General features: G+C 32.7%; 1 protein-coding gene across 5 annotated transcripts; it reads left to right on the forward strand.

Annotated features, from left to right (window-relative positions):
• Positions 1–2,295: 2,295 nt before the first annotated feature.
• LOC132717017 (cell cycle control protein 50A-like) lies at positions 2,296–16,768 on the forward strand. 5 transcript variants are annotated; one of them, XM_060700373.1, is made up of 10 exons: positions 2,296–2,439; positions 3,071–3,204; positions 3,825–3,962; positions 4,332–4,536; positions 8,750–8,863; positions 9,544–9,564; positions 10,709–10,933; positions 11,633–11,798; positions 13,797–13,838; positions 16,695–16,768. In XM_060700373.1, exons 1-10 carry the CDS (start codon positions 2,373–2,375, stop codon positions 16,738–16,740), a joined length of 1,158 nt encoding a protein of 385 aa, XP_060556356.1. In that variant the 5' UTR covers positions 2,296–2,372; the 3' UTR covers positions 16,741–16,768. The 5 variants fall into 5 exon arrangements, with proteins under 5 accessions (XP_060556356.1, XP_060556355.1, XP_060556358.1 ...); XM_060700372.1 differs by lacking the exon at positions 13,797–13,838 and adding an exon at positions 15,305–15,365; XM_060700375.1 differs by lacking the exon at positions 13,797–13,838.
• Positions 16,769–17,792: the final 1,024 nt, after the last annotated feature.

The raw sequence follows: 17,792 nt of genomic DNA on the forward strand, positions 1-17,792 counted from the left end.
CTTTAGATGACTGATTTTGCAGAATTTATTACCATATTTCTACTGCGTTACTAACGCAGTAAGGGCTAATTTTGCATACTTTGACCTCTTTTCGGTAATTTATGTGGGCTATAAGTGTCGTTTGCAATGTTTTAAAGATCCTGTAACACATTTTTTTCGTGGTTTTATTTCATAAATATGATGTGCTCAAATTAAGATTTGTCAATATTGTAAGTTCAAATAAGCATTATTTATGAACTTATTACCCAATTTAACATTTCATGTAAATAAAGGGAGGTAATTAGAAATTTATTTTCTATAAATTTTATATCAAATTTTCCAATAAGAAATGAATGCATGTAATTTATTGATTAACCCATTACTTCATGATCATTTTGTGAAAAATGGCTGTTTTCATTGAAAAGTCTCCCGTTACAAGTTCAAATTGCTCTAATACTATAAAAACTGCTTCAACACTAATCAAACTTGACACAAATGTTGACTGGACAATTGCCCTTGAAACAACATGCTCAGGCTTAAATTTTCTGTTACCATGGCAATCTCAAAATTGCCAAAAATCACTATTTTGCGTTGATTTTTTCCATTAAAATTGATTTCAAAGTGCTGCAACTTCTCAATGGATTGAGATAGAGTCAAATGTTTTTCAGCGTTGGTTACACGTTACCTTATGATCAATCTGGGATCATTTATGGCCTCTCACAAGTCCAAAATTTTCTTGGCGATGAGGGGGACTCCGCCCCGCTTCAAACCCCCAAACAGAAGGGGGCACATCCCCCTTCTGGCAACCCCAGGTATATCGCGTAATGGGTTAAATATCATGTACACAAATATTCGCAGTACACATTTTACATATTCTTTGATGTTTGAAAATTGTTTTATTTGCATGATTATATACATATATATTTTTTTGCAAATGTGGATACACACAGTCTTCTCACTTCCCCTCGGAGCGTGCACGTCGCTGAGAAGGCACAGGGCATCGGCAAAAGATTTACGGCTTGGCTGGTATAGTTAACTTAAATTGAAGCATTCGTGGGCGTTATCACGGAACCGCTACTTCGTCAACAACTGCGGACCACCTGCCGGTGTTCTGACAAATGCCGAGGGGAGTGGCCTTACAAAGTAGGCGCTTGGGTCGACGAGGATGGTGTGCTAAGGTGCGTGAGCCCTTAGCACGGTTAGACGGCTTGAATGGCAGGCCTTTTGCTGGCACCAACAGCCCTTTTCAGGGCTATCCTTTCATATTGTCACAGGTTACTGTACATTTAGGTTCTCATTGACCGCCGTACAGTGACCTACTTTTGGCTCAAAATTCATATCTTTGGCTAATACTCCGTGGAAATTGCATGGAGGTAAATTATCACCACTTTGTGCTTCAAAATTAACTCTTTAAGGGCATGACTGGTGACATGTCCGGGGTCCGTACTCCACAGCGAAAGCTGCTTTTTGTGCCCTTACGGGCGGATGGACCCTCATTAAGCATTAACTTTAGTCAGTCAGTATACACACAGTAAAAATATCAATCACAAAACATACAGGATCTTTTATTGCTTTCCATGTCATCCCCACAACATTTTTCTTCTTCAGTATGTTTTCAAAATTTTCATGAAAATAAGCATTATTCTGGAGGCTTTAATGCAAACACTCAAATTTGTTGCATATATACATGTACACTTAAAAAAAAAACTTAATATAAGCCGTTTTGAAAAAAAAAAATATTTCAACGGTTATAATAATATTATAATTAATATGTATTATTATAGACGTTGAAATACGAAAAAAATTTCAAAACGGCTTATATTAAGTTTTTTTTATTTATATATATGATCAGTACATGTGCTGATCGAGATTGACAAATATACATTTTATTTGAAAAAGGCGTTTCAAGCTCCACACCCCAAGTGTCTGTGGCAAAATTAGCCTTATTATACAGACGTTGAAATACGATTTTTTTCAAAACGGCTTATATTAAGTTTTTTTTATATATATGGTCAGTACATGTGCTGGGATCAACAAATACTAGTATACATTTTATTTGGATTTTAAAGGCGTTTTAAGCTCCACGCCCCAAGTGTCTGTGCAAATAGGTCAACAAATTCATAATAAAATTATAAAACGACAACAATAACGCTAACAAAAATGACTAATCACCCTTTTTATAATCATTTATTTGTTTCATGATTTTAGAACTTTTCCTTCTTTTTATAAGGTGTTTAGTCTGGATTACCTGCCCTTTTATCTCCGTTCAATAGTACGACTGGAACCAGACTAATAAGGTGTCAGATTTCTTGAAATCCAAACAAACTTGTGGTGGTGTACCTTCAATAAATATCACGCACTTTAATTCTCACGACACGCCAAAATATTTCAAAATGGCGAACGGTACACCAGGAACTCCGGGTCCTGAAGCGGAAAAAGCTGCTAGTCGACGTCCAAAAGGTGATTTCAGCTTAAATTTTCTTAATAAAATTTCTTCCATGAACCCTTTTATATATTTAAATTCTTATTTTTACCGAAAATTAAGAGGTTTTCCAGATCTTTGTGAAATAAACACCTGTTGTTATGTTTTTGTTTTTCCTTGTTTTGGTTTTCGTCACACTTTTTGACATATGTCATTAATAATTTATTAATATTCTGATTTTTGTCCACGAAATAATTTTGATTTCACTGTCAATTTGTTTATATAGATTGTTCATTTTTGGTTTTAATATTTTGATTATGAATAATTTAAAATAGAAAATAAAATGCTGTCAAATGATTGGTCAGATCAATTAGAAATTAGAGCAGCAAGTATGTAGTATTTTGCCTTGTCTGGAAAATGTCACAAATTTTCTGTATACCGTTGACATGCACACATCATAGATCTTATACAATTTATAGATGCCACTAGTATTAAATTTAAAAGATTTATTAATCATGAATTAAACACGATTTCTTGAAAAAATTGGCTCAAACATTTAAAATGCTGGTTTGATTCTCACAGAATAATTTTTATCCATGAATAATATTATATTATTCTATTATATAATACTTAAAGAAAATTGAAACCAATGGTAATTTCTCTCTGCAGATACAAAACTCAAACAACAGAGACTTCCAGCATGGCAACCCATTTTGACAGCTGGCACTGTTTTACCAGCTTTCTTTGCCATAGGATTGGCATTTATACCTCTTGGAGTTGTTCTACTAGTTACATCTAATGATGTGAGTATATTACATTAGTAGTTACACAGTGTCGCTCAATAAAAGTATCTTTCATCTTTGGCTTAGCATTCTGTGTTCTCATAAATGTCACCAGATTTGTAGGTGTATTAATATGCGTAAATGAATTCTAAAATTTGAAAAAGTGATATGAACGGATTGAACCAGCTTGAACTAAATAAGTTTTAACTTACTAGTTTTTTAATTATAGTTGGTTTAAAAATCAAAACTGTATACATGACCATCATTAATTCACCACTTAGGCCACTTGTTCACAAGTTTATAATATTTTTAACATCCAAAAATTGATCCTGCCGAGACACCATCATTGTCAATGTGACTTAAAGATTCAGACCCTTATGAGAACAAGATATCAGATAATGAGGTCACAGAGGAAAAAACCTTGTCAGGTAATAGGTAAATTATGTACATGTATTGTGCAAACTGTCCAAAAAAGGTGAGAGTGCCAGCATCAAGTATGTATGGTATAACCTACATGAGTCATTATAGATTAATTAGGGTTTGTAATCCTAAAAACTAAGTCTTTCTTTGAGCTGTTACACATGGCCAAATATAGCAATTGAACTCACATTGGTTACTTATGGTGTATTTTCTATTTATAGATTCAGGAATATAGATACGACTACACACAGTGTGTCAATAGTAATGAAGACAAGTGTGCTGACCTTCTCACAAACCTTACAGCCACAGGGCAGACATGTACATGCACATTTAAGATAGAGTTGAAAGAGGATTTTGTGGTAAGATAAACAGATGTGTATTATAAGAAGCAATGCTGCATACACCATTTCCAGTACAGGAGAAATGTCTGACTCAATGGTAACTGTTGAGGGTGGTAACAAGGCTACAGCAAGTTTCCCCTGAGGAGTTATCCAAGAGGTGGATATTCCTACCTGTTCTGACTGGCAGCTTTGCTTTGATTATTTTACTTTTTTATTACAAATGAAGAAATAGTGAAAACCCAATTAGATTAAACAGTAATAAACACATATGTGACATCACATCAGTGATGACATCACATTGCTGATTTTTTTTACAAATAAATGTTTGAAAGTACATGTACATCATATATCAATTCTTATATAAGATATATATTTCTTTTTATCTAGGGCACAGTATACATGTATTATGGACTCACAAACTTTTATCAAAACCATCGACGTTATGTACGTTCACGAGACGACAGCCAGCTACATGGTTACGATGTAGATAGTTTATACAGTGATTGTGAACCATTCAAGACTAAGAAGTTAAACACATCCGTTGAGATGAAGATCGCACCTTGTGGTGCTATTGCCAACAGTCTGTTCAATGGTTAGTACTATCTACAACAGTCACCTGTCTTTTTGTCCAGTTTTTGATACATTAGGAAAAAGGTTTTTGTTTACATTAAAGCAGGAAGCTTGCAGATTTACACAAATTTTTATGAAAGTGTTCTAAATGATTAAGATATTTTCAGTAATACTAATAAAGTGCTTAATGATAATTTAGAGCACTAACTGGTTCTAGATGTACTTATATGCAAAGGTTGATAATATTAAACTTTTAGTGTATCAGATCTCATAATTTGTGTAATTTTTACACATTTGTATAAAGAATATTTATGTATCAATATATGATCATTTATATTAAAGATTCATACATATTTGTTTATAAGGGTTGTAACTCAGAATATTGATAATTTGTATTACAGATTTGTACACAATCATTTATGGGGGTGTTGTATTAATCATAATTAATGTTTTAATAATGATAATTTATATTACAGACTCATAAATAATTGTCTATGAGAGCGTTATATTAATGTTTCAATAATGATTAATTTGTATTACTGATGTGTAGTCATTTGTTTATGGGGGTTTTGTATTCATGTTTCAACAATGATAATTTGTATTACAGGCTCATATACTTTTGTGAATGTATATCAAAATCCCCTTGATCATAATCCCCTTGGTTGAAAAATGACATAGTGATCGAAATCCCCTCAACAGAAATGACCGGGTGTTCATAATCCCCTTGATGGATAGTCAAAATCCCCTTGGCAAAAATGATGGGGTGGTCAAAATCCCCTCAACTTGTGAAAAACAACCCCCTTTACTCAATATTCTTTTTCCTTTGATCTTTTGTCACTCCAGCTAAACTATTGTGTTACATAAAGAAATGTTGCAAACAGCAGTTACATTGAGTAGAGGAAAGAGTATGGAGTATACTTTAGCAATATAATACAGGTTATTTTTAAATACTCCAATGTTGTCATTTTCATGTTAATATAAAATATAAAACCAGACATAATATTTCACTCTTATTTATTTTCTGACAGCACATTTTACATATGTTAGCACATTCACAGAATTTACATAGCACCGACATTATTTTATTCTGATAATCTGTCCCAGAGCACCCAAGAAGTCTTCAAGGGATTTAATGCCACTTGCGTACTGTGAGCACAAAACTTTCAGTCTCTGCTGGTGAGCTTAAGTGGCCTTCTTCACTCGTTTCTGTAGAAGTTCACCACGATTACATCTCAGAATTTCAGCTGCCACCATTTTTGCATCCTTTTCAACACATTGCACAACTGTCCAAAGTGAAGGATTTGAATGTCCAACAAGGTGCTTAAACCCATTGTTCCAAGATTCACACTGGTTATTTTTTCTATCCTGGTCAGTCATTGTGGCACTGTGCACATTCCAAATTGGTGGAGGAAATCTTGGAGAGGAGCGTCGGAACCTCATATTTCCATTAGCAGTGATGACTGCGCGAAAGGATCCATTTACATAGTTGGAGTCAAAAATACTCAACCAGACACTGTAGATGATCTGGGGCCTGTTCACGTAGTAACGTCAAGCCTTCTTGCACATCGCTGCATGGAAGAAACGCCAGACCGTCAAGCTTTCCGCAGAAGGATTTCACATCATCATCATTGTTGTAGTCAGACTGAAGACCCTCTGCTTGCACTCTTCTCCAAGTAGCTTGGTTAGATGTATTAAACATCCTAGATGGTGTAAAAAAAAAAGGTTTTAATATGCTGTTTAAATAGTCTTTTACATATTATAATACAATTAAACAAGAATATGAATGATATATATATACATACAAAGCCTGATCATGTGTTGTATTGAATGATTCATTTTCAGCAACTTTTATCCTGATTCAACGTCAGACATGTTAAAGGCTTGTATAATTATTAACAGAAATTTGGTTTCATTTATTTTTTTATTTAATGAAATAAATGGTTTCATTTTTTTTTTTTATTTTTTTTCATTTAGCAATGAAATAAATGGTTTCATTTAATTTTTTTTATTTTATTTCATTTAACATTGAAAATAAATTATCACAAATGATCTTATTTTTTATTACCTGGATATGAATGTTGCTGGCCAATACAGTTCTCACAGCATTGTGTATAGCTATCTCATAGTCTGCCATAATTTGCTCTGGGATAGGTCGGATACCTCGCTGCAGACAGGCATCTAGTAGGGCAGTCAGCATTTCTTCATACACCAGCTGTTGCTTTGACGGAAGGAGTGCGTAGACAACTGAGACACAGGATTCACCTAAATGTACACGGATGACAAAAGTTGTTGGAACTGAGAGGGCGCTGTAGAGTGGGTGCCATCCATAAACCATCTGGATGCACTATCTAGGAGGCGAAGACCGTCATTAGTGGCGAAGATGAGGATACGGTTTGCCTGGAGACTCGTTGTCGTAGATGACATTACTTGCAAACTCAATAGGGAAAGGAACAGGAACATCTCTGATTGTTGATGGGTTCTTAGGTGCTGTTCCTCTCTTGGCGCGTCTCACAGTTTGCTTCAAACTCTTTACGGAACTGGCAGCAATAACCTGAAGTAAAAATAAAGCAACAGTTTTTCATGCACTCAATTCAATTATTTCATTTTCCTATTTCACAGTTGTTTGTCTGGCCTTTGTGTCTGTACATTCTGGGCATTTAACATATTCATCAGTATTGTCATTATATCATTAATATCATCATTAAAAGTAATCTTACTAATATAAATTTCCAAAGTGGTTTATTTCATGAGAAGACCCATGTGCATTTTACAGAGCATGTTGAAATTTAAAAAAGAACAATTTTGAAATTTACAGGATTTCTATGAGTCTTATTTATTAACTCACCTCTGTAGGCTGCAGCGATAATTTATCTGTTACTATCTGTCCGGGTTTACCACGGTTAGCTTCAGCAGATGCTTTTATCTCACTGCGGACTTTAAGTGCCTGCATTGCAAATTTGTCAGGAGCATGACTGTGCGCGGTTTCAGATTTGACAGAAGACACCTAGAAATAGAACATAAAGTTAGCATGCTGAAATTAATATTTACCTATTATAATTCAAATTTATGCATACTTTTATTATGATGTGCTTTATGTCTCCATTAATATTTTCATGTAATCTCTTTTGCTTTACTTAAAAGAGTGCTATACAAAGGTTAAAAAAAATAATAAGACGAAAAAAATTAATTCAGGCATAACTTGCACAATTGATACATATTAGTTTATCTCATGTTCAATGTACCAAATGATTATTATTGATTATATACTTACATGTAAATCAGTAGTCAGTGCACCTTTACAGTTCAGACCAATTCTCTGAGAGCATTCCACCGCATTGAGGACTTATTTTCATTTTTCTTTGTGTAGGCATAACCTTCATACAGAAGCTTACGAGAACCTTTGTTACTTGTAATGAATTCCATTTTGGGTATTCATGTCTATTGCAGAGAGCCATCATATTATATACCCAACAAAATAACAGTTTGCAGTTAAGTAAAACAAAGATGAAGTAATTTTAGATAGCAAACTGCAATTAATAGCCTCATTTTAAGTTATTATCTGGAAAGATCTAAAGCTAGTGTGCAACAAATTTGCCTTTAAAGGTGTTTATCATTGCAAAGATTAATTGATTGTTTGCTACATATAACTATAATTGCAATGATTAATTATAATCAACTATCATTTATTTGTTTGTATTTTACAATTTTCTCAGCAATAATAACATCAATAAAGGGTGTCATTATTAACTGGCTGTGACAAACATACACCTTTTAATTGTTTGTATGCTTTTCTCTTTTTTTTCAGCAATTCTTGAAGCAGTTGGTTCTTAAATTCATTGAACTAAAAAGAAAAATAAGAAAAGAAATTTCCCAACCATTTCACATTATTTGAGGGGATTTTGACTACCCACTGAGGGGATTATGACCATCCCTTTATTTTTGCCAAGGGGATTATGATAACCCTGTCATTTCTGTTGAGGGGATTTCGATCACTATGTCGTTTATGAACCAAGGGGATTATGATCAAGGGGATTTTGAGCGTCTCCCACTTTTGTTTATAAACGTGTTGTATTAATGTTTCAATAATGATAATTTGTGTTACAGATTCTTACACATTTGTATAAGAGGGTGTTGTATAAATGTTTCAACAATGATAATTTGTATTACAGGCTCATACACATTTGTTTATAAGGACGTTGTATTAATGTTTCAGTAATGATAAATTTGTATTACAGACTCATACACATTTGTATATAAGGGAGATGGAACTAAGAATGTAAATGTATCAATGTTGAGAACAGGCATCGCCTGGGCGTCTGATAAAGATGTGAAGTTTGGTAACCCTAGTTGTAAGTATTCATAAATACTTTTGAATATGAATATGAAACTTTACAATTGAGACTGATTTATCTTGCATAGTCATAGGTAATATGTTTAACAACATGTCCAGTAATAGGAGTGTAGATAACTGATGACAAGGTGAAAGTGATGAACCTTTGTCACCAGTATCAAGCTAGCCTAGCTGGCAAACCTGTGCAGTCTGAACAAGCTTTATACTGTTGGTAGTTCAGTATTTACCCAATACATCGGAGCAAACCATACCAGCTTTGTTTAACATGGCTGGTATAATTTACTCCCTTGTATATTTACTCATAAATTTCTTAATGGCTAAAGATTATGATATTTCATCTGCATTCATTGACATTATTGTGGCAGTATTGGATTTGAATAGAATTTACAAACATTTTATTCTAATGTTTGGTGTTTTGAATATCTATGATAAGATTGTTGTGTAGCAAGAACCAGATTTAGAAATGTTTACCTAAATTTAAATGTGAAAAAATCTTCATCACTGTCTCACTTAAATGAATTGGATTTTTTTTCTCATTTGAACACAACCTATATTTTAATAACTACTAAAATACTGTAATTCATACAATGTATATAGGTTTTTATTCTTAAATGAACGCTATGAATTCTTTGTTTAGGATTAGTAGTGTTTTTAATTATCACATAATTGGTTTATCAGCTAAGAATGGTTCTGATGATCGTAAGTATTTTGTTGATAATTGCCCTTTACCTCCGATTGTTCAGTTCTGATATTGGTTATGGAAATAATGGTTCCTGGTTTACTTTGTGTTCAATTTAAGAGGCAAGAATAAAACATAGTAAAAGCTGGGAACAAGTATCAAGGTGTTACCCTGCCTTAATTTCCATTTATATGTTAGCTTTTGATCCAATTTACTGAATTCAGAAATTTCTGTTGATATTTTTGTTGAGGAGGTGGACAAAGTATGTACACTTTTATTTTGAAACTTTGTTTTACTGTATATTATACAGTTTCATATATAAACTGCCAAGTGTTTTCCAGAAAGTTTAAGAAATTCCTGGCTGTATTTTGTCTATGTTTAATGAGGATCCATCCACCCAAAAAAGTATTCAAGATATGAACTTTAAGCCAAATGTAGGTCACTTTACGACAGTCAGTGAGAACCTAAATGTACAGTAACCTGAGACAATATGATAAGGAGATAGCCCTTTAAAGGGGCTGCCTTTCAAGCGGTCACTTTCTGTGCTTAGGGCTCACACACCTTGGAAAGTAATGAAGAAGGTTAGCCCTGAACAGGATTGTTGGTGCCACGAAGAGGGCCTGTCTTTCAAGCCATTAGTTTTCACTATGAAATTCCTGATGTCCGTATGTGTATGTCTATACCTATGCTTTTGTTTATCAGCAATGACAGCTGTAGATTGAAGTCCTGCTTTGCTTTTTGAATTTTCTGTCATATGAGGAACACCTCTGCAACCTAAAGCAGTTTATAGTGAATATTCTATACTGGCGTTTGAGAACTATTAACTTGGAAGTGTGAGATATTTGCTCTGTGACCTTGAAATCGTGGGTACAATTGAAATTGTATGAAAATTAACATTGTTAATGGCTGACTTATTTTACCAGTATAATAGCTGACTTACTTCACTAGTATCATATCAGACCAGTCGTCTGTACAGTCGTACATGTCTCTTATATATAAGCTTCTTAATGTCTACATTCTTTTAGTATTGAATTACTATAGTCTCATTGTAGATACAATGTTGTTTCCTAATTAAATGTAGAGAAGTTGAGTGTATGAATACAGCAGCTAAAGGCTAAAATCCAAAAAAAGATTTATAATGTACTAATTGATGTCTATTTTTAGCATGGGCAGGATTTACAAATCCGCCCAACTGGAACAACAAGATGGTGTATCAGCTTGACCCGGACGATGAGAACAACAACGGATACAAGAATGAGGACCTCATTGTCTGGATGAGGACGGCTGCCTTGCCGACGTTCCGTAAACTTCACCGCAGGATTAATCATCAGCAAACAGAATTCACTGACGGTCTCCCAAAAGGACAGTATGAAGTTACCATTGATTATGGTTAGTTTGTAAATTAGTTTGCCATCAGATTTCTGTGCATTTAAATAAAAATTTAGAAATTATTCTAATCAGTACAAATGGCAAAACTGCTGAAATAGCCATTACTTTATAACTAACAGGGTTGAAAAAAAAATTGTTAAAAATATTAAATTATGTCCTGTTTTCCAAATAATTATTTATATGCATACAAAATATAGGGGACCTAAGTGGTCAGGTGGTTTAAGTCCCTTACTTTAAATCATTTGCTCTTTTCCTTGTGGGTTAAAATCCTGTGAGGGATTTTGGATTTTCATGTGAGGAAGCTGTCAAGCTAGCTTACAGAACCTCAGTCAGTGGTTCTACTCTGGTGCCTGCTCATGCCTGAAATAATGCACAATGGGGTACCTGAGTTATTCTTTCTCCAGTAAAGCTGGAAAGTTGCCATGTGGTCTTTATAGTGTCATTAATACTTAAAATGAAAAATAAAATAAAAAATATTACTTAAATTGTGAATTAAAGGGAAACATGAATGGTTATTTTTTATACATTTCTTAAAATATAAATATATTTGTTTTGATTGGTGGAAAGTTTGTCAAATGAGGCTTGAAATAAGCATCAGTTGAAACTGTAGATTCCTAAGATCATCAGCTGATATTGTTTTTGTAGGTGTAGCTTTATTTTTGTTCCTGTACAATATTTTGCTCTTTTTGTTAAATATAGCCTACCCGGTAACATTGTTTGACGGAACTAAGAGTATTATATTGACAACAACCTCATGGCTCGGCGGCAAGAATCCATTCCTCGGAATAGCATATCTCGTTGTCGGATCAATCTGTATCTTGCTGGGAGTTATATTCCTGCTCATTCACCTGAAATGGGGACGCAAGTAAGTGCCACGTTATTTATAGAAGTTTTACTGACATGCAATGTAATGGAAGAAAACGTTTACTTACATAGAGCTGTTTCAGAATCAGCATTGTAGTAGTTTGATGTATATTTATTTAATGATCAACATTATTTTTTGTCCAATCACATTGTAGTATTTTTCAAATTTCTGCTTTGTCTAACTTTGGTTAATGTGTACTAACTAAATAAAATTCACTTAATCTGTCGTCTAACCGCAGTCTAACAAATTTCAATAATGCATTATATTAGGGAGGAGTTAGAGGTATGGTTTACACTCTGATTTGTAAAATGTCAAGGTTAGCAAAACAATGCCAACATAAAAAAAATTAGTCGAGGTCAGGTGTTTCTAAATGTGAGGATACAATCAACTGATTTATTACATAGATAATACATGTTGGGTACGCAGAGACAAATGATTGCATATTAACTTTTTTATATCCTTTGAACTCTAAGAAAAATGACTGTTATAAATTGCTGACTGTTTTAAACTTTATATTTTATAGAAAAAGTAACCAAAACATTATTTTCTTTCACTTGATAGGAATAAACTGCATTAACAATCATTGATATCAAGAATACAATGATTACATTTTTTGGCTGGAAAACTCATTGAAAATGGACCCCCTTCACACAGAAAAAAATGAACTGTTTTTCAAATGAGCAAATCAATAGGGATTTTAAATGTTAGTGAATAACTTGAAGCTAATAACGAATTTGTATCAATGAATAATCTCTAATGTATTTTTTTCTCACATTTTCCATTTATTTTAAAAGGATGTACACATTTCATTAACTCCATTGTTTTTACCTAATTGCATCGTTTTCCTCGCTGTTTTTTCCAGACATATTATAAACATGATAGTCTTACTGTAGATAAAGGTATAAATTCTGTGACATTTCAGTAAAAAATGTGCCTGGGCCATTTATTTAGCTTATCTAAATGTGACATGTTAGCAACTTGACAAGGTGTAGACATGTTGTAGAGCGAAAGGGCGGAGCTATAGGTGATTTAGAGAAATGCCTTGTTGTTAGTTGAAAAAAATAATGTTGATCATTAAATAGGTTAATGTTTAATAATATGCATTAACAAAAATAATTGGTCGCCTGCCTGTGGCAGGCTTGACCAATTATTTTTGTTAATGCATATTATTAAACACTAACCTATACGTAATGTAAAAAAAAAGGAAATGTCAAATCTCTGTTCATATAAGGTCCATTTAAACAATGTCAAATTGAAGTTTTTGTTCAATTGGTATCAATTAAGATCTTCCATCTTAAGTATGTGAAAGTTATATATGATGCAAAATTATTATCAAAATGATGTCATATTTCATACATTATAATTTATTAATGTCAATTTAGATTTTTGACAAAGTAATGAAAAATTACTATATGTTTAAGATTGCATTTGAAATTATAAGCTTTTTTTTGTTGACCAAATGTGAGGTTTATCTGTATATGAAATGAAAATATAGTGCAAAAATTAAGTTTATTTAATTTGACATCACATATAATGTACATTTCTGTTCAACATTTTTAGGACCAATTGTCAATACCCTCTTCTGTCAAATAATGATAATAATAAGATATAATAATAGTAATGTTTATTAACGTATTCAATGCATATGTTCTTATCATGTTATGTTGGGCTTATCAGCCCTAGTTGTTTGATTATAAACGTCTGTCTGTCTTTCTTGATTTAAAATGCCTGTCTGGCCACGTGGCTAAATGGTAAGTGCGTCTGATTAGTAATCTAAGGTTTGCTGACCATGTGGGTTTAAACCCTGTCTGGGGCAAGCCGTTGTTTCCTTGAGCAAGAAACTTTACATTCATTGCTTAGTACTGGTTGGTTCCAGGTGCGGATTCGAGAGTGTTTCAATAAGCTTATAGTTTCAACAAAAGCAAAATTAAAATAAATTTGTGTAAACTGTTAATGCCTGTCTGTTCGTCTGTAAAGTGTAAGAAATTGACATTTCAGCACCTATAGAAGACAATTTGTACACCAAAGTCAAACCAGAAGGTCCATTGTTGATTTATGTTATGTTTTTGTTTTAGTTGAACTTTTTATGCCCCCAAAATGTGGGAGCATATAGCGTTGCACTTGTCCGTCCGTCCAACAATCAGTCAGTCAGTCCGTCCGTCCGTACGTCCCGAAATCTTGTGAACGCAACTCCTCTTAAACCGGATGGCAGATTTTGCTTAAACTTACAGGGATGAACAACCTTAATGTGTAGATGGTAGTAAAGGAAGGAATTTTTGCTGCGACCAAATTTAACAGAATTATGGCCCTTTGTTGATTTTTTCACTATATACTATGTAGAAATTTTGTTTACGCAACTCCTCTTAAACCGGATGGCAGATTTTGCTTAAACTTACAGGGATGAACAACCTAAAGGTGTAGATGGTAGTAAAGGAAGGAATTTTCGCTGCGACCAAATTTTACAGAATTATGGCCCTTTGATGATTTTTTCACTATATACTATGTAGAAATTTTGTGAATGCAACTTTTCTTAAACCGGATGGCAGATTTTGCTTAAACTTCCAGGGATGAACAACCTTAATGTGTAGATGGCAGTGAAGGGAGGAATTTTTGCTGCAACCAAATTTAACAGAATTATGGCCCTTTGTTGATTTTTTCATTATATACTTTGTAGAAATTTTGTTAACGTAACTCCTCTTAAACCGGATTGCAGATTTTGCTTAAACTTCCAGGGATTTACAACCTTAATGTGTAGATGTTAGTAAAGGAAAGAATTTTTGCTGCGACCAAATTTAACAGAATTATGGCCCTTTGTTGATTTTTTGTCCAAAAAATATTTGACCTGGAGTCATAAGATTGACAGAACAGTGGTGTGTGGGGGCATCTGTGTCCTATGGACACATTTCTAGTTTTCACTACTTTTCCATTATGATGAACTTTTGGTTACTATTTTTTTAATGCCAAATACTACAGGGTAAACTTTTGAAATGAAAAAAAAAATTTGTTTCATTGTATAAACTTTAAAGTAAAGGGCGCTATATGGGATGCAAAAACTTCCTTTAATGTTCATGTAAGTGGCAGGATAGTGTAAAGTGAAATGATTGATTGATGCATTCATTTTGATTTACAATAATGTGACATGGCATAATATTAATAATCATGTCATACAATGTATAGTATACTTAAGGTTCATAATTTGACATATGATTGTCAAACATCATAATTATATAGCTTTAATATACTGTGATCATACAGGATTTATATCTCAAGTATCACACATGCAGTTGTTATTTTGGTATTGAAAGCAAGAATTAATCATTTCTGGAAAAAAGAGAATTTTGAAAATAAAAAGTACCCATTTTAGAAAATTATCCTATTAATCTCACAAAAAAATGCCAACCTATTTTGCATCTGTACTGCCTCTTTTAATATGGGTTAAATACTTTTCAGGAAAAAAAGGAGCATTGATTTTTATTTCAGTTTTAATAAGTCAATTATTTCAATAGTATTTCAGACATTGCTAGTATGTTTGAGCAAAGAACAGATTTGATAAAACATATGGACAAGGTAGATCTTAGAATGACCACAGTTTCCCCTATCTTTACAAATTGTATTGTCAACCCTTGAGCCCCCCTGAATCTGTGTAATACAATGTTGATTGAAATTTGAACATTCAAGTCATAGTTACAGGGATATCTATACAAAAATTACATAATATTGAGCTACCAACAGTATAGAGCTTGATCTGATGGGACTTAAGTGCAGGCAAGCCTGGATCTATACTATTTGGTAAAGGTTTATCACTCTTAGTTACAGCAGACAAAGCATTAAACAGTCTAAAGTTTCTGTTTCCCTATTCACACCATGTTTACAATTATCACTATTCAGTCCCACATAAGATACCAAAAAAAAAGTTGTTGAAGACCAGTCTGAAAATTGAGCTATACGGTTGGTTAATTTCATATCTATTTTTAGAACAAACCAATCAGGTGTTTGATATTTTGACTGGTTATCAAATTAATTTGATGTTGCATATTATGTTCTACTTTCCTTCCAATCTTTCCTTCACACCAACATTATATACTTTTTAAGACACATTGCGTTATATGCCCATTCAAACATGTAGAAATGTTCCCTTTTTTACTTTCAGAAAATATACATAAAAATTTATGGAAGTGCATGTAATTTGTTATCTTTGAATACAAGTTACTATTGTTTTTTTACTATTGTTCATTTGTTCAAAAGTTGTTCCTTTGATTTTAAATTGATGATGTTTAACACATTAAGTCAGTTTATAAAACATTGTAAATAAAAAAAAGAGAAAATTTGTCACCTTAGTGCAATAACTGGTTAACTCCTATTGAATTTAGAAGAACTTAGTTAACCTGTTACTGCACTAAGGTGTTTTAATGTAGTTTTGAGAGATAATGAAAGAAGTGTGTAGTTCAGATAAATTTTATACTTTCCAAGTTGTCACCTTGACTTGTCACCTTATTATACATCTAGGTAGAATTTCAGTGTGTTGAACGCCTTATTTTGATCCAGTGGTGACGTCACAAATGTTTTGATGATATATTCATTTGCCTTTTCTTTAGGAAAACTACACTGCTATGGTATTGTCTAAATTTTGTTTGCAAAATTTTACAAAAGGTATATAAAAGAAGAAATATTACAGAAATGTGTTTTTCTGATGGATTGTACAACTGTCATTGGTTCTATATAGTGGTTTTTACATTCATCAGCATGATGTATTTGAAATAGTTTTGCACAACCAGCTAGAGTGATAAAATTTGTCAGAAAAAAAATTCATACAATAAAAACGTACATGTACTATATTCCGTAACTATAAAAGATGACAACTAAAGTATATTAACTTATTTTTTTTTAATTTTTCAGAACTTCAGAGATGATCAATGTGACGAGTAGAACTACATTCAACTGATGATGATGATGATGATGATGATGACGATGATGATGATAAAAGAATAAAATATGAAGAACAGCAGTTTAAAGGCTTGAAAGACTAGAGTTAATGAATATAATACATTTGTATGACCTAGATGATGCAGAAGATTTCAAAGAAATTAGTAACCAAAGGCTGTTTTTAGACTTTAATGTCGTAAACTATATGTAGATGATGATTTTGTAGAAAGTATAGGTTTAAAGATATTTAGGAAGCAAAAAAATGCTGTACTTATAAGGTTATGAACATTTATATACATATATCATAATATTTTTCTTGATAAATGCCATTTACAAAATAAAATTTGATGTTTTAAGTAGAAAAAAAAAAGGTAAATTGTGCAATTGTGTTAAATGATGGTTAATAAAGTATAGCATTATGTTCTGAGCCTACAAATATTATATCATATTTGATGCATATTTGGTAGCGTTTTATGCTAAAAATAGTCATTAATTTTCAAAATTTGTTTTGTTTGTTTAATAAATTGTTAAATTATGTGTAAAAGCATTATATGTTTGGAAAAACAGTAGATTTTATTCTGTTTGAAATTGTCATGAATTTTTTGATTTGGTTAATTTTAATTAAATTTATGTTGAGCATTCACTCCAGTATTACGTCCAAATTAGAGAGGGTCAGGAAAATAGGGGTGAGGGGTGATGGGAGAAAACCTCTGGGTGTTTCTAGAGGAGGACCAAATATTTGTGATGGGAGAATTTACTTGTCTTTCAAATAAATCACAAAATTTATGGGTTTTTTTTACAGGAACTTTAATTGGATATTATTAGTTTCAAATGTTGTCACAAATTTTAGTTGTCATTATTATAATTATCATAGATCTATATCAATTTCAAAATGGTAATCCACCATTCTTCATGATTTCACTCTGTGGGGAAAGTGCAGTAAGTATGTAAATACAGCTGTGTGTTAACATGCATTTTTGATTCTATTTCTTTTTAGGAAACAATATTGGCAATAATAAAACTTTTAATACCCACCATTGAAGAGGCAGGCAGTGATGCATATCAGTGCAG

This window comes from Ruditapes philippinarum, unplaced genomic scaffold (assembly GCF_026571515.1).
Source record: "Ruditapes philippinarum isolate M1 unplaced genomic scaffold, ASM2657151v2 ctg121_1_1_1_1, whole genome shotgun sequence".
Taxonomy (NCBI): Eukaryota; Metazoa; Mollusca; class Bivalvia; order Venerida; family Veneridae; genus Ruditapes; species Ruditapes philippinarum.